Here is a 22209-nt window from a genome sequence, read left to right on the forward strand (position 1 = left end):
TTCTCTTTCAAAGAACAGAAGAGCCAGTAATTACTAAAGACAAGTGTTCAGATTTATTTGGAAATTCACAGTTTCTAATGGCACTACAGCTCCGAAGTTACATACTGAAAGTCATCTTTCCAGCACATGGACGCTGCACACAGACGGTGTAGCTTCCCGCTCTCCCTCTGCTGTCATCTGGACGTCTTTTCAATGGGTTTCTATACCATCAGGCCCTCTCGCTCTCAATGGCTAATTGTACAGACTGGAAAAAAATTTAAATCATCTAAAACATACTGTTAACTGAAAGCAGCAACTTAAAGAAACAAAAAAGGCTTTAAATAAATCACATTACAAACAATACCCCCAGAAAGGTATTAGACGAGTTTAAAAACAGTTATTACCAAAAGTGCTCAATAAGTTATAATTTAAATCTTACAATACAAAATGGTCAATTCTCTCCCTTTCAAAAAGGAAACTTTCCACTTTCACTCATTACTGTACAAACACATACTAAGAAATCATTTTATTCAAACATAGTCGCTGCCAATTATTTTTAAAGAAAAAAAGGACAAAATGAAGACAGACACATTGACATCACACATGTATACCTCTGCACATTTGTAGCCATACAAAGCGAACATCGAGGAATAATCATCCCTTTAGACTTGACCAATTAGACAAGGCCTGACAAACTCACTAGCTGGTTCTGTGCATATGTCCGTAGGCAGTGGTTATACCATATGAGACCTGGACTCATTTGACAAACCTTCAAATTTTCTATTTATAGTGACAGAAAACAATGATCTAAAAGTCTGGAGGATTAGTGCTTATTATGAATGTTTAAAATGTAATGTAGTTAAAGAAAACCTTTCCAAGTGATTAAATGTGTTTAAAAGGTGAATTTATCAAAAATTTATTTGTAAATCCAGTCATCTGCAAGAAAAGATCCTGTAGTTTTTTTTCTCATTTAGTAACTAAAGAAAACTAGTGTGAATAAGTTGAATGAAAATAACATTAACAGTATCACCATTTACCTAAAAGAATAGATTTAAAAATTCCAGCAAGTGTTTGTTTCAAGTGAGTTTGCTAAACAGAGGTCTAGTGGGCAAGTCTTCAGGACCCTTATACTGTCTGACCCACATCACTGAACTTCAGGCGCAGATCACCTTAAACCCTTGTAGTGTTTGCAGCTTCAAAAACTAACAAAGTTATAAAAGAAATCAAATGACAGAACAAGTTCTCCTTCCTCTTCCAGTGGCATTATAAATAGACAAAAGGCACATAAATATGGGAAGGTGCAAGAAATAGGAACAAAGCTAAAGGAAGAGGTTTAGGCTTTCATTCCTATCCCACCCAAGGAACTGGGCTTCCAAATTACTTTTGTCCCAGTAATTAACCTGTGAAAAACATCTTTATAAAATATCTACCATTGTCCTTGTAGGAAGTGATCAGCCTTGTAAAACTGCAACTCATTAACCAAGATTGACACAATCCCACCTACTTTTTAAAAAGGCAGAAACCATAATTTCTGAATACTTTTCCCATTGATATTTCTCCCTCCCCAAAACCCTTCAAATACCACAGACTGTTCTTCAGAGAAAACAAAAAAGTCCCCAGTATGAAAAGTTTGATTAATTTCAGATATGTCCCGAGACCGCTGTAACGCCAAATGTTCCCACGGTGATCTCTTTGTTTCCTTTGATTATGTCATGCAGGCTCGGCAATGATCCTGATTTAGTCTGTATTAGAGTTTTTATCAATTTCCCTTGGTCTTGGACTTTAGATCGCCGTCGTTTTAAAGCCCTCTTCTCAGTTTTTGTCTTTTGAGACTGTCCATTGCACAGACTTGTGCAAGCTGAAATGCCACAAAAATAAGACTCTTCTGACTGTGATGAAGTTTCTGAACTTCCTTCAGATGGAGGACCCTTATAAGAAGAGTGATAAACTTCTCCCATATTAGAAAAATCTCTCTGGTTCGTAAAGGGCTTCCTTCCTTTTATGTCTCCATTGGCTATAGGGTGCAATGGATCTGCTGGCTTTATGGTCTCAATTTTTTCAGTTTTGTACTTGCAGCGTTTCTTCTATAACACAAGTAAAAGAAATAGTTACTTAATCAAACAACTAGAGAGCTGAGCTAATGGAGGAAAGTGCCACCTCCTGGTGACAAGTTATACAGTATTATGAAGAGCATAACATACTGTTATGTTCTGTGTAGATACTATCATTACCTTCTGATTTTGTAAACACTACCCAATCAAAACTCTTTACTTAATCTGCCACCTCTGAACATAGATTTAGGGGGTGATAACTAACATCTGAATACCTATTATGTGCCACCAGATACTATATTAGTTGCTTTCATGTGTATCTTACTTGCTAATCCTGTAAAGGTGAGTATTTTATCCCCTGGTTACTAAATGAGAAAACCAGAGTTCACAGGTTTGGTTCCCTGCTCAAGTTACAATGTAGTAAGTGGCCAAGTTGGGGTTGAATCCTAGGCTATCTGGCTCCAAGGCCCAAGTTCTTTCAGCGAGAGACAATTAACTTTAATCAAAATGAGCACAACTTACTTTGAGAGGCAAAATTGAAAAAGCACAGACTTTGTAATCAAATTTGAGCCTAAGTATATTCTGACCTTTGCCACCTATTTAATGGGTCATTTAAAGAAGACAAAAACTCTCTTGAGTTTCAGTTTTCTCACTTAAAAATGGGGATAATACCCTCTTCAGGTTGTTGTGAAGATTACAGAAGTAGCGCACACAGTGCCTGACATACACTGATAATAAATAATGACTATCAGCTAGGGATCAGCAAGCTTTTTCTGTAAAGGGCCAGACAGTAAATATTTTAGGCTGCACAGGTCACATACTATCTCTCTTGCATATTCTTTTTTATTTACAATAAAAATGGCTCTAGGCCCATATAAAACAGGCCGTAGACCAAATGGCCTGTGGGACTTAGTTTGCTGACTCCCATAAACATTTACTTATATCATTACCACGACTAAAAATAAACAGTAAGTTTAAGGACCACTTGAAGGTTTTATTAAACTTTTCAACCTATTTCTTTATCTACTACCACATAACACACCAATACACTTAAAAAGAAATAAAATATTACCTTTTTTTCTGGAGAGAACTTGAGGGGTTCTACGATGTACAAATCATTTGGGTCTACTATAAGTAAGAAAAAATAAAAAGCACATGTAAAATGTAAAGTAGATTATGCTATGATTAAACACTACAAAAATATTATATTATCCCTTAGTGAGTATTTTCCTAATAGAACCAATGAATTTATATTTATACCAGATTAACCATATATTCATGCATTTTAAATTAGTAAGCCAAAAGCGACAATGTGGGAGATGGTACCATTCTTATTTTGGGCTTAACTGGTCACCTTCAAATAACTTCCCTAAGTTTTTATCTAACAAGTGACTCTCAGCCAAAATAGTAAGCATCCTACTTTGGGCCCAGCCCTACCCTCTCACCTGATGAGAAAAATAACATTACCAGTTAAGCTAATACCAAACCTACAGATCATTTGAATATTTCCATAAAAGACTAAACTCTACACTGTGTTGCAAATGTGGGTTAATAATGTGCAACAAGCAGTTGTGACCATGTATGAAAGCCAGTTAGAAGAACATACACACACAAAGAGGTCCAAGAAGTTTTTTCTAATTGTTTTTTACTATGATTCACTATGATCAAAGCTGTGAACTCCAAAATCTAAAAACAGCTTGAACATGCAATATAAATGACAAAGCAATAATGAATAAACACTTCTGGCATGGTGAGTAAATTAGAAATATTAGTTTTAGGTTTCTAAGATTTCATTACTTTAAGTACATTCAAAACAGCCCTATGCCACCCCCACACTGACAAGATAAATGTACTTATAAAAGAGGAGCTATGAGACTTTAGTCCTATTTAACCCATTAAAAATAAACAAACATAAACACAGAGGCAAAAGTTTTTAAGTAGTAACTTCACTATAAAACTTCATATACCAGAAATTTGCTAATAACATGATTCAAACAATTATAATTTTTCACATTATGTCCTAGAAATTTGTCAAGAGAGTCATCAAATACATAAAAATATCTAAACATTCCTTTAAATAGTCATTTCTATGAGATTACTAATCTCTCTCATTGCTTTTTAAAAAAACATGATATCTACTTCTAGGAATGGTTGTTAACATTATTCAGATCAACATTTCCACTAAAAGCAACTGAATACAGTGGATTTAAAAAAAAAAAAAAATCACAAAAAACACTGAAGATCTGCCAAAATTAAGTAAGTAATCCTTAGGCCAAAACTGAAGGAAAAGTATGAATCCATACAGTCAAGCAGAACACATAAGTCACTTTTGTCCTGAGAGCATTTATCAATCCAAGAATATGTGAACTTTAGTTCTAATGGTATCATAAAGGAATGATCAATAATCAAATCTCGGGGCCCACCCAAAGTAGTAGTCTAATAAGATACCCTCTCTCTCCATTAGATGCTATCTAATAAGATACCATCTCCAGATGGTAAGCTGGGACTCCAAAGGACTATATCCTCAGGAAAAGAATGAAGCCATGCAGGGACTCAGAGTCCAAAGACCCATCACCAGGTGGTCTAACCAACCTCGAGCTATGAATGTAAAGTATTTCTGAATGTAACGCAAACACAAATTCTCTCTGGAATAAGGACCTACATTCTAGCCCTCAAATGATTCCTACAAATAATTTTTCAAAGAGAAGGCTTAACACACAAAGATAACCATGCACACAAAGACACAAAGCACCTTGAGCAAGAGCCTGCAAAGACAATTAATGAATGGATTCACAAAGATTTCAGATATGAGAATTATCCAATACAGACTATAAAGACAGTTATACTTACTATGTTTAAATTAAAAACAAGCTTGAAAATATCTGCAGGAAACATAAAACAAATAAAAAAAGGGCCTAGATTGTTCAATAAAAAATACTAAAAGAACTAAAAGAAATGGAAAATGTAATAATTAAAATTAAAACCTCAATGGATGAATTTAATAGCATACTACAGATAGCTGAAGAATGTGTGGCCTGGAAAAGAGATCAGAAGAAATCATCTAAAATACAGCACAGAAAGGCAAAAAGATGGGAAATAACAAGACTTTAGGAGACAAAGGGGATACAGAGAGAAGGACTAACACATTTAATTAAATGGAGATTCTAAAAGAGAAATGAGGCAGAGGTAATATTTTGGGGAAAAAAATAATGGCTAAGAATTTTCCAGTGTTGATAAAAGATACCAATTCAGAGATTCAAAGAGCCCAACAAATTTAAAGAAAAAAAAATATTTCAGTTTGAAGGGAAGTAATGACAATTGGAAGGCCTTAGAAAAAAGGACTGAAGAATTAAGAAATTGGTATATAAGTGGGTAAATTTAAATGAACACTAGTCTAAAAATAGTAATAATAAAAATATCTTGTTGAATTAAAACTAATAAGCAGGAAAAAGCAGAATTAAGATACACAAGAACAATAACATATAAATCAAGCTGGGGATAAAAGATCTTTGTACGGTTCAAGAAGCGGTAAAAGCACTGAGTAACTTTAGACTTTGATAAGTGTTCATAACTTCTAAGGTAACCAGAAAAACAGAAGTATCTCCTCCTTCTGCAAAATCTTTTTTTTTTTTTTTTTTTGCTGAGGAAGAGTCACCCAGAGCTAACATCTGTTGCCAATCTTCCTCTTTTTGCTTGAAGAAGATTAGTTCTAAGCTAACATCTGTGCCAATCTTCCTCTATTTTGTATGTGGGTCACCGCCACAGCATGGCTGCCAATGAGCTGTGTAGGTCCAGACACGGGAACCAAACACAGGCCGCCAAAGTGGAGCATGCCGAACTTAACCACTAGGCCATGGGGCCGGACCCCCAAAAAATCTTAATGAAGGCAAGGAAGGGGGGAAAAAATGACCAGTTAATATACAAAAAAATATGTGAATACTTTTACGCTAATAAATTTTAACATTTTGATGAAATGGAAAAATTCCTGAAAATTTTTAAAGTGACAAAAAAATCTGGTTCCTACAACCTGAATTAAAGGCCAAAAACTCCTCTTACAAAGAAAATTTCAGACCTACATGACTTTACTGATTCAAAAAAGAAATAATTATAATCTTAAACTCTTCCTCAGAACAGAAAATAAGAGAGCACTGCCCATCTAATTTTATAAGCCTTAAATACCAAAATCCAACAGTCTGAGAAATAAAAAATTATAGGCCAATCTTATTCATGAATAATAAGTACAAAATTCCTAAATAATTAATATCAAACAGAATTATATAAAATTAGCAATATATACACAAAATACACACATATATAAATAATATATCATGACTGAATTGTGTTAATTATTAAGAATGCAATAAAAGTTTACCTTTAGAAAATCAATTAATGTAATTCATTTTAATAACAGATTAGAAAATGATCATCTTAAAAGACGCTAAAAAAACATCTGGCAAAATTAAACACAGATTCATGGGGCAGGGGAACTATTAGCAAACAGGTAGAGACAGGAACTTTCTTAGACAAAGAGTATCTATAAAAGACCTATGACAAATTTGGTTTTTGACTTATGTGAAAGACTTGGACATAGTCTTTGACTATGACTTAACACTAAGAGCTTTCCATTTATCAATGGGAACAAGACAAAGATGCCTATCAACTACTTCTATCTAACACTGCTAAAATGCTAGTCATTGCAGTTAGGGAAGCAACGGAAATAAAAGCTATAAGAATTGAAAAGGAAGAAACAAAATTGTCTTTATTCTCAAAAGATGTGCCTATATTCACAGAAAATCCAAAATAACCTACAAATGAACTACTTGAGTAAAACAACACTGCAGTTCACAAAATCAATACAAAAACCTAGGGACTTCCAGTTTCTAGTCTGGCAGGTAAGAAGCTTAAAAGTTGCCACTCTGTCCTAGCTATAATCACCAAGACAAAAAGTAACAAATGTTGGAAGGATGTGGAGAAAAGGGAGCCCTCATACACTGCTGGTGGGAAATGCAAACTGGTGCAGCTACAATGGAAAACAGTATGGAGATTCCTCAAAAAATTAAAAATAGAAATACCATACAACCCAGCTATCCCACTACCGGGTATTTATCCAAAGAACTTGAAATCAACAATTCAAACAGACTTATGCACCCCTATGTTCACGGCAGCACTATTCACAATAGCCAAGATGTGGAAGCAACCCAAGTGCCCACTGACTGATGAATGGATAAAGAAGATGTGGTATATATATACAATGGAATGCTACTCAGCCATAAAAAAGACAAAATCATCCCATTTGCAACAACATGGATGGACCTTGAGCGTATTATGTTAAGTGAAATAAGCCAGACAAACACAAACACCATGATTTCATTCATATATGGAAGATAAACAAACACATGGATAAAGAGAACAAATTAGTGGTTACCACAAGGGACGGGATTGGGGGGTGGGCATAAGGGGTTAAGGGGCACATACATATGGTGATGGAAAAATAATAATGTACAACTGAAATTTCACAACGTTATAAACTGTTATGACCTCAATTTAAGAAAAAAAAAGTCGCCACTCTGTTCTAACAACAAGTAAAAAGCTAACCAAACTGAAAAATCAACTCTTCTTTGGTCTGTCAGAAAAGTGAGGTCACAAGGCAAACTGCTGTCCCCAACTTGGAAACAGGCAGGCCGATATAGAGAATCATAATTTAACTGGGCAGAAACCTCTGCGGGAACCAGTGCCTGGGTACAAAAACCTAAACTGTAACTGACGAATTGCTGGACCTTCAGTGTGGACAAGCCTGCGAGTTAAAAACTCCAAGGGGAACCCAATCATAAGAGGTCCCCACACTTTTGTGAGTTTTATCTCCAGGAGTTCTAGCAGGTCTTCTCCATTTTGAAATACTCCAGAGCATTCTGTTCTTAACAAGGCCTGCCTTTAGGAGAAAGTATTTTACCAGAATCTAACCTGCTGGGGGTTTTACTGGAGCCTAACCTGCCTGGGGGAAAGGGGAAACCTGAGAAGCACTGGTGAAGTTCACAGTCCAGGGACACAAGCTCACCAAAAGACTGAGACCTAATCGTAGGACTATAAACGCTTCCTCTACCACCACACCTCACCTCTACATTACTAAAGATCTATTTACTGTAGTTCCTCTTACCAAGTACGTCATGTCCTCCTTTCAACAAAAAAATTACAAGGCATAAAAGAAGGCAAACAACACAGTTTGAAGAGACTGAACAAGCATTAGAACCAGAGTTAGAATGTTGGAATTATCAGACCAGGAATTTTTAAAAACTATGATTAATATGCTAAGGGCTTTAATGGAAAAAAGTAGACAATATGCAAGAACAGATGGATAATGTAAGTAGAGAATGTCTAAAAAAGAACCAGAAAGAAATGCTCGAGATCAAAGAAATGAAGAATGACTTGCATGGGTTCATTAGTAGACTGGACAGAGCTGAGCAAAGACTCACTAGGCTTGAGGATATGACAATATAAACTTTCAAACTAAAATGCAAAGAGAGAAAAGACTTGGGGGGAGAAAAACAGAACAGAATGTCCAAAAACCGCAGGACAACTACAAAAGGTGTAATGTGTGTAATGAGAATACCCAAAGGAGAAGAAAAAGGAACAGACTCAATATTTGAAGTAATAATAACTGAGAATTTCCCCAAATTAAATGCCAGACACCAAACCACAAATCCAGGAAGCTCAGAGAACACCAAGCAGAATAAATGTCAAAAACACTGCACCTAGGCATATCATATACAAACTTCAAAAAACCAAAGATAAAGAGACAATCTTGAAAAAAGCCAGAAGAAAAACACACCTTACCTACAGAGGAGCAAAGATAAGAATTACATCTGACTTCTCCTCAGAAACCATGCAAGCAAGAAGAGAGTGGAGTGAAATATTTAGTGTTAAGAGAAAAAAAAAGAAAACCAATCTAGAATTCTGTATCCTACGAAGTTATCCTTCAAAAGTGAAAGAGAAATAAAGACTTTCTCAGACAAGCAAAAATTGAGGGAAATCTGTTGCCAGTAGAACTGCCTTGCAAGAAATATTATAAGTAGTTCTCCAGAAAAGAGGAAAATGATATAGGTCAGAAACTCAGATCTACATACAGAAAGGAAGAGCATCAAAGAAATAAGGTAAAATAAAAACTTTTGACTTTTCTTATTCTTAAATGATCTAACAGATAACAGTTCATTCAAAATAGTAACAGCAACAATGTATTCGAGCATGCTGATGTGTATATATGCTTATGTAGAAGTACAATGAAGGACAGCAATGATACAAGGGATGGAAGGGAAGAATCAGAAATATTTTGTTATTATAAAATACCTTCACTACCCATGTAGTGGTATAATGTAATTTGAAAGTGGACTTGGATTAGTTGTAAATGTATATTGCAAACTCTAGAGCACCCACTAAAAAAAGTAAAAAAAGAAGTATAGCATATGTTATAAAAGAAGAAAAAATGGAATTATATACAATGCTCAATTAAAACCGCAAATGGCAGAAAAAGTGTGGAAGACAAAAATAGGAAGAAAGAACAAGGGCAGTAAATAGAAAACAGTAAGAAACATGGTAGATATTAATCCAACTATGTCAATAATCACTTTAAAGGTCAGTGATCTAAATAGACCAATTTAAAGACAGAGATTGGAAGAGTGGATCAAAAAATAAGACTCAATTATGTGTTGTTTACAAGAAACACACTTTAAATATAAAGATTATAGAGAGAGATTAAAAGGATAGGAATGAAGAAAGATGTACCATGCTAACACAAATGGAAAGAAAGCGGGAGTCGGTATATTAATTTCAGACAGAGTAGACTTCAGGGCAAGGAAATTTATCAGGGATAAAGAGAGGCATTTCATAATGATAAAGGTCAATATTCCAAGAAGACGTAACAATCCTTAATGTGTACGTACCTCACAACAAAGTATCAAAATAAACGAGGCAAAAACTGATATAACTGCAAGAAGAAACAGATGAATCTACTATTATAGTGCAACTTTAATACCCCTCTATCACAAATAGACAGATCCAGCAAGTAGACAATCAGTAAGCACATAGCTAACCTCAACAGCATCAAAATCTATTGTATTTCTACATATCAGCAATAAACACACGCTCACAAACAAGATACCATTTACAACAGCATCAAAAAATATTCCAGGAATAAAACTCCCAAAAGCTTGACCTTTTTGGAGTGAACAGAGATGCTATGCCCATCTCAAACTGATATGCAGAGTCAATGTAATCTCAATCAAAAGCCTAATACTTTTTTTTGATGAAACATTTAATAGATTATTCTAAATTTATATGGAAACATAAGGAGCCAGTAATAGCCAAAAACCTGAAACAATGGAATATCCATCTAAAATTTTATACTGGAACCCTTACCTAACACCATATACAAAAAATCAATTCCAGGTAGATTAAAGACCTAAACATAAAAGCCCAAGTAAAGATTTAAAAGAAAATAGAAGAGAATATCATCCATAAACTTGGAGTAAAATATTCTCTTTAAACAAGTGATAAAAAGCACTAACCATATGGGGGAAAAATTCATAGATTTGATTACATTAAAATAAAAGCTCCTTCTCTTATTTAAAAGACATTAAAATTAGTAATCAGGTAAATGCAAATTACAACTACAATGAGGTTAACAAATACTTTAAAAATTGATAATTCTAAGTGTTTGCTGGCAAGAATGTAGAATGGAAATTCTCACAATGCTGGTGGAAGTATAAACTGATATGATCACTTTGGAAGTTTGCCATTATCTTCTAACTTGGAATAAGCATACCCCACAACCCAGCAATTTTATATCTAGGTAATATTCCAAGAGAGACACATGCAACTATTCCAGTATATAAACAAAGAAATGTTTGCAGCAGTATTATTTGAAATAGTCCCAAACTGTAAGTAACAGCAGAATGGATAAATACAGTGTTATTTAGTCAGTTGCTGAAATACGGCACAATACTGAAAATGGAATGCAATCATGTATATCAATCTTACAAACAGAGTGCTGAAGGAAAGAACACAAAAAAGAGTACATATGGTATGATTCTACTTATCAAAAGCTCACTATCAGGCAAAAATCAAATTATATTGTTGAGGAATCCAAACACTGATGGTAAAACTATTAAGAAAATCAAGAATATGATTATTTCAAAAGTTAAGATAGTTACCTCTGGGAGGAACAATACTAAAAGTGCCAGCCTTGTTCAACTTCTTGATCTAGGTGTTAGTTCCATAGGTGTTCATTTTATAATTACTTGACAAGTTGTACGTTTTAGTTTTATGCACTTTTTTGAATTTCATTTATATTTCACAATAAAAATGTGTTAACAAAAAAATCAAAACAATTTTGGTCCACCCGGCTGGTCAACAAAAGTGACAGAGTTACAAATCAAAGTATACACTTGAGGAGAGAGAGGAAGGACACTAAGAGAAGAAAGCTTACAATGAATTAAATAATTTAAGTTATTACAACATAGATCATCTAAGTCCAGCTATTACACAACCTCAAATGCTTAGGAGGCAAGAGATTATGTAATTTACCAAATATATTAATACATATCAACTTTGTACAATGTACTAAGCTTTATATAAGACATTACAACCAATGCTACAGGAATAAAAAGGATTATAAGAGACTACTATGAACAACTGTACTCCCACAAATTGGAAACCTAGAAGGAAAGAACTTCCTAAAACACACACTTACCCAGACTGAATTATGAAGAAATACAAAGTATGAACAGATCAGTAACAAGTAAGGAGATTTAATCAGTAATCAAAAACCTCTCAACAAAGAAAAGTGCAGGACCAGATGCTCCACCAGAGAATTCTACCAAACATTTAAAGAACTAACACCAATCTGCCCAAAACTCTTCCAAAAATTGGAACACTTCCAAGCTCATTCTATGAAGCCAGTGATTATCCTGACAACAAAGCCAAAGGCACGACAAGAAAAGAAAACTACAGATCAATATCCCTGATGAATATTGATAAAACATCCTCAACAAAATACTAGCAAACTGAATTCAACAGCACATTAAAAGGATCATACACCATGACCAAGTGAGATTCATTCCTAGAATACAAGGATGGCTCAACATATGAAAATCAATCAATGTAACATACCACATAAACAGAATGAAGGACAAAAACCTTGATCACCTCAGTTGATGCACAAAAAGCATATGATGAGATTCAACATCCTTTCATGATAAAAGTACTCAATAAATTAGGAACAGAAAGGAACTACCTCAACCTCAACATATTAAAGACCATTTATGAAAAGCCCACAGCTAACATAATACTCAATGGCAAAAGACTGAAAGCTTTTCCTCTAAGATCAGGAACAAGACAAGGATGTCTACTCTCATCACTTCTATTCAACATAGTATTAGAAGTCACAACCAGAGCAATTAGGCAAGAAAAGGAAATAAAAGGCATCCAAATTGGAAAAAAGGAAGTAAAATTATCTCTGTTCTTAGATGACAGGAGCTTATATGTAGGAAAACTCTAAAAATTCCACAAAAAACCTGTTAGAATAAATGAATTCAGCAAAGTTGCAGGATAAAATATCAATACACAAAAATCAGTTGCATTTCTACACAGTAACAATGAACAATCCAAAAAGGAAATTAAGAAAATAATTGCACTTACAACAGTATCAAAAAGAACAAAATACTTAGGAATAAGCCTAACTAAGGAAATGAAGGACTTGTACACTGAAAACTACAACACACTGATGAAAAAAAGTAAAGAAGATACAAAGAAATGCAAAGACATCTCGTGTTCATGACTGGAAGACTGAATATTAAGATGTCCATACTACTAAAAAGATCTACAGATTCAGTGTAAGCTCTATCAAAATCCCAAGAGCATTTTTTGCTGAACTAGAAAAACGCATCCTAAATGAAATTTACATCAAACCTCAAGGGACCCTCAAATAGGCTAAACAATTTTGAAAAAGAAAAATATAGTTAGAGGACTCACACTTCCCGATTTCAAAACACATTACAAATCTACAGTAATCAAAACAATGTGGTACTGGCATAAAGACAAACAGAAAAATGGAATAGAAAAAAGAGCCCAGAAATAAACCCTCACACATATTGTCAAGTAATCTTCAACAAGGGTGCCAAGTCCACTCAATGGGGAAAGGACAGTCTCTTCAACAAACAATGCTGGGAAAAGTGGATACCCACATGCAAAAGAATGAAGTTGGACCTTTATCTCATACCATATACAAAAATTAACTCTAAATGAAACAAAGACCTAAACATAAGACCTAAAACTATAAAATTGCTAGAAGAAAACATAAGGGAAAAACCTCATGACATTGAACATGGCACTGATTTCTTGCATATGACACCTAAAGTACAGGCAACAAAGCAAAAATAGACAAATGGGACTACACCAAACTTAAAAATTCTGTCCATCAAAGGACACAATCAACAGAGTGAAAAGGCCATCTACGAAATGGGAGAATATATTTGCAAATCACATATCTGATAAGGGATTAATATCCAGAACACATCAAGAACTCCTACAATTAAACAACAAAAAAACCAAATAACTCAATTAAAAAATGGGAAAAGTACTTGAATAGACATTTCTCCAAAGCTAATTTACAAATGGCCAACAAGCACATGAAAAGATGCTCAACACCACCAATCATCAGAGAAACGTAAATCAAAAACCACAATGAGATATCACCTCATGCCTATTAGGATGGCTACTATTAAAAAACAGAAAACAACAAGTGTTGGTGAGGATGTGGAGAAAACTGGAACCACTGTGCACTGTTGGTCAGATTATAAAATGGTGCAACCACTATGGAAAACAGTATAAAGGTTCCTCAAAAAATAGAACTATCATATGATCCAGCAATCCTACTACTGGTTATCTATTCAGAGGAATAGAAAGCAAGGTCTTGAAGAGATATTTGCACACTCAACTCATGTTCATAGCAGCACTATTCACAATAGCCAAGAGGTGAAAGCAACCCAAATGCCCATCAATGGATGAATAAACAAAATGTGGTATAAATGTACAATGGAATATTATTCAAACTTAAAAAGGAAGGAAATCTTGTCACATACTACAACATGGATGAACCTTGAGGACACTATGCTAAGTAAAATAAGCCAGTCACAGAAAGACAAATACTATATGATCCCACTTACATGAGGGAGTCAAATTCACAAAAACAGAAAATATAATAGTGGTTACCAGGGGCTGGGGGGGTGGGGTAAAAAAGGGAGTTGTTCAATGGATACAGTTTCAGATTTACAAAATGAAAAAGTTCTGGAGATCTGTTTCACAACAATGTGAATATACTTAACATTACTGAACTGTACAATTAAAAATGATTAAGATGGTAAATTTTATGTCATATGTTTTTTAACACAATAAAAAAAAAAAGACACGTTCCCTTCTCATAGAGCTTAGAATTGAAAATAAGACATGTATAGAACAGCTAAAACCAAAGCAAACTATAACTGCCTTAAAAAGAAATTTAATTCAAACAGGAGAAGAAATAAATGAATTAACTAATAGCAGAATCAGAATTAAAGGCAGTTTTCTGCCTACTGTACTCAACTTTTTTTAATTGTAAAGATGAACCAAGATGACATAGTTGTTTAAAATAGAAGTAATTCTATTATCAGGTACAAAAGACTATTCTATTTGGCCTTGAAGAGTTACATAAAGAGAAGAGAAATAGTAAAATAGTCATGATTTCAACTAATTTAAAATTAGACTAGAAATGCTGAGAAGGAAAAACATCTCTAACATATTTCCTAATTACATGACTACAGCTCAAATAAGTGATGCATATACACCCACCAGAAGGGCTAAAAGACCAACGATACTAAATGTTAATGAGGATGTGGAACAATTGGAACTCTCATACATAGCTGATGGGAGGGTAAATTCATACAATACTCTGGAAAACTTTGTGGCAATATTTACTAAAGCTGAATATTATGATCCAGCAATCCCATTTCTAGGTATATACCCAAGAGAAATGCATACATGTGTTCACCAAAAGATATATAATAGACTCAAACAGAAAATAACCCAAATGTAAACGAATAATGTGTAGTATATTTGTATAATGGAATACTATACGGGAATGAAAATAAACTACAACTATACTCAATGACATGGTGAATCTCACAATCAATAATTAGAAGTCAAAATAGTGGCCACCCTGGGAGGTAGGGGTAGTAACTAAAAGAGCACAAAGAAGTTTCTGGGGTGTTGGATAACGTTCTGCTTCTTAGTCTGGGTGTTGGTCACACAGGTGTGTTCAGTTTGTGAAAATTCATCAAGCTTTACATATGGTAATTACACTTTCTTGCATGTAATACTTCAATTAAAAATTTCAGTTATAAAAAGACATACCAGTCAAAAGAAGAAACAAAGAGAAAAAATGAGGAAGGAGGAGGAGATTTACTAGTCTTAAGTAAACACATATGTTAATGGGTTAAGTTTGTAAAGCTTTGTGTTAACAGTAAACCAGTAAAGCTCAGGGATGATTACTTGAATGATTTAATCAATTGGAACATGCTGTTTAGTTACTAAATCCTAAAGAAAGACAGAGAAGCCAATGATTATTAAGAAAGCACTCAACTGAAATATATAATTAATTTGGTTACTTTAATATATCTATGAAGATAAGTCTCTTAATAAGCACTAATTAAAGCATAACTTATAAAAGTACTAATAGAGAAAAACAGCCACTCAATACACATCCATTCATTTAAATTTAAGTATTCACCAAGTGTGAATGGAATGCTATTATAGACTCTGGGCTACGAAAAAGAGGAAGACCAGATTTTTTTCCAGAAAGTGCCTCACAGTCCTAAACTAGAGACAAAAGGAGTCCTACCTGCACAGGAAGAGGAGGCAGATAAGCACAGGATGCTATGGGAGCACATTCAGGTTTTCCATATCTGTTGAACTTTCTCAAACATCCCTTTCTAAAAAGAAATACTTCTAAACAGGAGCATGTGCAAACAAAGCTACCAACTGCTAATTAAACTAAGCCCTTCCCACCCACCCTGGGCTTTTAGCAACAAAGACAGATATAAAGTGTGAAAATGATAAGGTGGTTTTGACACAGCACAAACACAAAGGTTACTTATATCCATTATTCTGTTGCAGATGGTCTCGACCACAACATTGACGTTATACTTATGCCAGAAGTAAATTAGATTCATGTTCATAAATACATATTACATATCCACAAAAATCTACCTTCTTTTCCAGTTAACTGTAGAGACTTGGATCTGATGAGTGGGAATGAAGTTCTCCTTTTCAAATTCATATCATCATAGGAAGAGAAACACCTAACACATTAAGAAAAATCAACATTGGACACAATGAGTAAACTATATATAATTATGGGACTAGATGGAAGCTATTGAGAACTGTACATGCCACACAGGACTAATCTCTAAGGTAACACTCCAGTTATTGCTAGTACATATAAAAAAAAATTTAAATATCATGCTTTAAAACGTGCTATATTAAAATATCTACTCTCCTCCCCCTTTGAATTCCACATTCAAGCATCTTTCACAAGCAAAACATGTCAAAAGTTTTTATGCACTTACTATTAGTGTTTTCTCTATTACAATCTAAGAACCTTCTAGGCATAGGACTGTCTCACTAGTTCCAATGATGTTTTTAACATTTTGGTTTCAAGATAATCATATGGGGAAAGACATTACACCTCAGTATCCCTTTATTTGCTCAAATTTCTCAAAAATATAAAAAGCATAGTAAAAAAAGGAAACTGTGAAATATAACGCTGACCTTACCTTTTAGGGCTTGGATACTGATTACTTTTAGGAAGTTTTGAAATATAATCGCCATCAAATGGAGAGGTATTTCGACAACGCTGCATGCAAAGCATCAGTCCCAAGACAACACAAAGAACCAAAGATATGACCAGATAGCTTTGTCGATCTGAAACCTGAGATGAGAAGAGGGTTTAAAAATAATTTAAAAATCACACTAGGAAAAAATATAGGGGGATCTAGAATTCAAAGGACAAATCATTTTAAACATTTTTTCAATGTGCTTCAAAACCATAAACGCAGGACATGCTCTTTGAAAATGTACTACTAAGGCAATGTTTTACTTTTTCTTCTTTTTTCCCCCCAATTCTTAGAGAATTTTCAAACCTATGAAAAAGTTTTAAAAATAGTACAATGAACAAATTTATGCCTTTCACCTCCATTCACCGCTTGTTAACATTCTGCTACATTTGCTTTGTCTCTCCATTTGCACTATCTCCTCCTCAGGGAGAAAGAAAAAATTGTGCTCTTACCTAGTCTTTCTCATCTTATAAAACTAACACGCCAACCACTCAGTCATTTAAGCGAAAAGCCTGGAGATCATCCTTAATTCCTCATCCCACACATGCGATCTTTCAGCAAGGCCTATCTTTCTACCTCTTCAATACATCCTGAATTCAACTTCACACTGTTCTCCCCTTCTAAAATCCTAGTCCAAGCCAAGGTCACCTCACCCAGGCTACTACAATTGCCTCCTACTTGGTTTCCTCCCCACATCTGCACTTGCTGCCCATAAGAGGCAATTCTCAACAGAGCAACAAATGGGGAGTTTCTTCAAGAGTTGTCAAGGAGATGATCCACGTCACTTCTTTACTTAATACTTTCCAATGACTTGCAATGATTAGAATAAAATTTAAACTCTAAATTGTCTACAAAGGCCTATGTGACCAGGCCCCTGACAATATCCTGAACTCATTTCTTACCCTCACTTCTCTCACTCACTCTGCTCTAGCCATACCAGCTTTCTTTCCGCCCTCCTCACACTGTTTCTAATCCTGGGTCTTCTGCCCTAGTTCTTCTAGTTACAGGTTTGGTCTGACTCCAGGCTCTGCGTGGCTACCAGCTCCTCTTGAGCACTCAGTTCTAATGCCACCTCCTCAGATAACCCTTCTAAGATCACCCTGGCTAAAGCAGCAATCCTTACCACCACCACTCTACACACACACATTTCCTTCTCTAGCCCACTATCCTTCACATATATTTACCATATGTATTCATTCCCTCTCTTCTCCAGGAGAGAGGGCCCTGTGAGGTCAGATACTGTTTATTCACTGCTGTATGCCCCAACCTAGAACTGTACAGCTCATGCCTCACATACTGGTTGTTCAATAAATACTTGTTAAATCAATGAAACTTTTGTTGTGTTAAGCAACTTAGTAAGACTTTTTGAACTGAAAATGAAGTATGCATTGCAACTATGAATGGTCTGCAAAAGGCCTAACAGAATTGTTTTATAGCTATATTTCAGGTAAGACCTAACTATCAAAGCCCTGTTTTCCAAAAGATTATGATAACTAATATATTACCAAAACTTTAAAATGCCACATTCTGGTGTTCCGAAAAAGTTCTCTATAAATGACAATTTTGTTTGGTGAAGTTCTTAGATACCATGTTCTTAACAAGCCTGCCTTTATAACAACCTCTACGTAAGCACTGTGCCTTACAACATCAGCAATAACAATTACCTCACGTTTTAGTTCTGCTACTGTTGCTGATAAGTTTGAAACAAGCTGTGTCATGTTGGTCAGTTGTGCCTGTAGTAACTGGATGGCTTCAGTTTGCCGCTGATCCTACGATAAAGGAAGACATAAGTATTATTTTTCTTTGTTTCATCTGTACTTTAACTATTATAAATTCAAGTAAAATAATCTAGATAAACTATTAAGTTCCTCAGAGGAAAAAAACATATTAATAGGAAGCTCTTCATGAATGAATACCATAAACTTTGACCTGAAATTTTTAAAAAACAAAAGACACTTCGAGAATCTGAGCCTGTCAACTCTCCTCCTCCCCCCAAAAACCATTTTGCCACTCACTGCTACCATGTAGAATACTGTCTAACAGAAGTTAGTAAATTTTCAAATTGATATGGGTTCTATATGCATAAACCAGCATATAACCAGCTATATGCAAAAGAGTCACTTTGTCAAATATGTGTTTTTAAACCAAAGCAGTCAGCACAAAGATACGTTGAAAAATTTTTGAAGAATGTTTTTGGATATAAAGCAGGCTCATACCAAGAAGGTTTTAAAAGTTCTATTTTATAGTATTTCAGGATGGAACTTAGGATGTCACACAATCAAAACCTACAATTGATCATCTAATCAACGCTAGAATATCATCAATGAAAAGAAATTCATCAAAAACACCCATCTTCCCAGCTCTGAATTTTAGAAACTTTTATAATCAACAAACATGTCTTTACTTAAAATATTATTAGCATGCATATTACTTTAGGGAATTATTCATTATACTCATGGTTATGAACCTATATTAGGTAGACGGTACTGAAAATTCAACTTATTAATGAATTTGGGGAGGAGGAAGAGGATAGGAAGAAGTCAAGGAAACCTCACACTCTAATTTAGGACCCTATACGAAATAGCTTCATAACCACTATTATTCTAGACCCAAATTTTTCAAATTTAGATTTAAATAAATTTTAAGGCTTAACTGTGTATGTGTTGGCGGGGGATGGGTGGGGAGAGTAGATGTATAAAAGCGTAACAAAAAAGTTTCACTTACTTCCCTTAGTGTGATCCACTGTGGTACTTTCTATCCTACTTCATCTTTTAAAAATGCTGAACATGACTTATTAAATTGTTTCTTTTGATAACACAATTGACAAACACTGATAAAGTCTAGGCGGTTACAAACATTTAAAGGACAAGCTATTTAAATTTAATAAATTATTAAATTTATAAGTTTGTTAACACTTCTAATCAAGATTTATTTTCAATAGCATTAATAATACACAGATTATTTAAAAGTACTTAAACAAGTCTTTGAGACATAAGGTATAGATGTTACACATAAAGCAAAGAGAAAATATAGAGGGGAAATCATTGTATTAAAATTAATGAAGAACCAGGGGCGGGCCCGGTGGCGCAGCGGTTAAGTGCGTGCACTCCTCTGCGGCAGCCCTGGGTTCGCAGGTTCGGATCTTGGGCGCACACTGACGCGTCGCTTGTCAAGCCATGCTGTGGTGGCATCCCATATAAAGTAGAGGAAGATGGGCAATGATGTTAGCCCAGGGCCAATCTCAGCAAAAAAGAGGAGGATTGGCATCAGATGTTAGCTCAGGGCTAATCTTCCTCACAAAAAATAAATAAATAAACTGAAAAAAAAATTAATGAAGAACTAAATAAATATTGTGTTCATAGGTCAGAAGACTTAATACTGTTAAGAGGTCAACTTTCCAAATTGATCTATAAATTCAACACCACCCCAATCAAGATCCTAACACGTTGTTTTTCTCACAAGCTGATTCTAAAATCCATATTAGCCAAACCTAGACTAGCCAAAACAATTTTGGAAAAGAACAAAGTTGGAGGATTCACACTACGAGACTTCAAGAGTTCCTATAAAACTACAGTAATCACAACTGTGGTATTAGTATAAAGACAGGCAAACAGGTAAACAGAAGAGAAGCCCAGCAACAGACCCACATCTGTATGGTGAATTGATTTTTATCAAAAGTACAAAGGAAATTCAGTGAAGAAAGGATAGTCTTCTCAACAAATTATGCTGGAACAAAGGGACAATCATGTTTCTCAACCCCCTCCCCCCAAAATGAACTTTGATCCATATCTTGGAACACGTAAAAATTAAAATGGGTCATAAACAATGTAAAACTAAAGCTATAAAACTTCTAGAAGAAAAACACAGGAAAAAATCTTTGTCACTTTGGGTTAGGCAAAAATTTCATAGAGCAAAGAAAAAATGGGTAAATTGGGCTCCAACAAATTAAAAACTTTTGCTCTTCAGAAGATACTTTTAAGAGAATGAGAAAACAAGTAGCAGACTGGCAGAAAATACGTGCAAACCATCTCTGATAAAGGACTTATATTCAGAATATGTAATCAACTCTCAAACCTCAATAATAAAAAAAAAAACAAGGTAGGAACTTTATATGGATCCATAATTATAACGTGCCGTGAACTGAGTAAGATACAACTAAACTATCCACAACCTGAGGCCTCCTCACCTCACCTCACCGTCCCCTAGTTCCAAATAACCTTTTAGAAAAGTGTAGAATTTCTTCATCGTGGTAACACACTGTAAGAACTTATTAATAAACATCACACTTAATGGTGCAATACTGAAATCGTTCCCTTAAAATCAACAAGATAGGGGAATGGCCACTATTACATCACTGTACAGCTCTAGGCAAGAGATAAGAGAGAAAAAAGGAAAAAGGTATAAGGATTAAGCAGAAGAAACAGAGTTGTTGTTATTTGCAATCGAAAAGATTATCTACATCGAAAACCACAAAAGATTTCAGAGTTTAACAGAGTTGCATAAAAGTCTACTATACTTCTACACACATATACACACACATAAATCTTGAAATGTACTATGAATAATGCTCAAGAAAATTTTCTCTACAGGACATATTGACACTAATAGCTAGGTAACTTTCCAAACATGACATCATATAACAGGCTTAATAATTAGGTATCAAAAGAAAAACTGAACCAACATTACTAGTCCTTCTTAGCAGCAAAATCCTAGAAAACTCAATGGAAATTTATGTAAAAAGTAAATAAGGCATGGGGGCTGGCCCAGTGGTGTAGTGGTTAAGTTCGCACGCTCCACATTGGTAGCCCAGGGTTCGCCAGTTCAGATCCCAGGCGCAGACCTATGTACCACTTATCAAAGCCATGCTGCGGTGGTGTCCCATATAAAGTAGAGGAAGATGGGCATGGATGTTAGCCCAGGGCCAATCTTCCTCAGCAAAAAAGAGGAGGACTGGCAACAGATGTTAGCTCAGGGCAAATCTTTCTCAAAAGAAAAAATAAAAAAAGTAAATCAGGCATGAAGATGACCAACCTGCTCCTCTGCTATTCTTGAAGTATTCTGAAGTTTTACTATTGTTTTATTGAAAGCCTTTTGCATTTCTTCCATTTGTTTTCGGTACCTGCAGAGTAAGAATTGATTTAAATTAGCTTTAATTTCTCATTTATTAATTTATTACTGGAAACACACTTCTGATTTATATATGAGATAAACCCATTTTTCTGAAAATGATGCTTATTGAGGCCTATGTGATATAAGAACAC

At 34.7% G+C, this 22209-nt stretch overlaps 1 protein-coding gene across 2 annotated transcripts in view; it reads right to left on the reverse strand.

Annotated features, from left to right (window-relative positions):
• Nucleotides 1-490: 490 nt before the first annotated feature.
• SUCO (SUN domain containing ossification factor) overlaps nt 491-22209 on the reverse strand; it is an 86870-nt gene continuing 65151 nt past the window's right edge. For both annotated transcript variants that reach the window (XM_058540057.1, XM_058540058.1), the window contains 6 exons: nt 21980-22067; nt 18613-18717; nt 16889-17043; nt 16323-16414; nt 3103-3158; nt 491-2063 (listed from right to left, as the gene is read on the reverse strand). In XM_058540057.1, the coding sequence (XP_058396040.1) occupies nt 1620-2063; nt 3103-3158; nt 16323-16414; nt 16889-17043; nt 18613-18717; nt 21980-22067 (940 nt within the window). In that variant the 3' untranslated portion in view covers nt 491-1619. The remainder of the gene's footprint in view (nt 2064-3102; nt 3159-16322; nt 16415-16888; nt 17044-18612; nt 18718-21979; nt 22068-22209) is intronic.

Source organism: Diceros bicornis, chromosome 4 (assembly GCF_020826845.1).
Source record: "Diceros bicornis minor isolate mBicDic1 chromosome 4, mDicBic1.mat.cur, whole genome shotgun sequence".
Taxonomy (NCBI): Eukaryota; Metazoa; Chordata; class Mammalia; order Perissodactyla; family Rhinocerotidae; genus Diceros; species Diceros bicornis.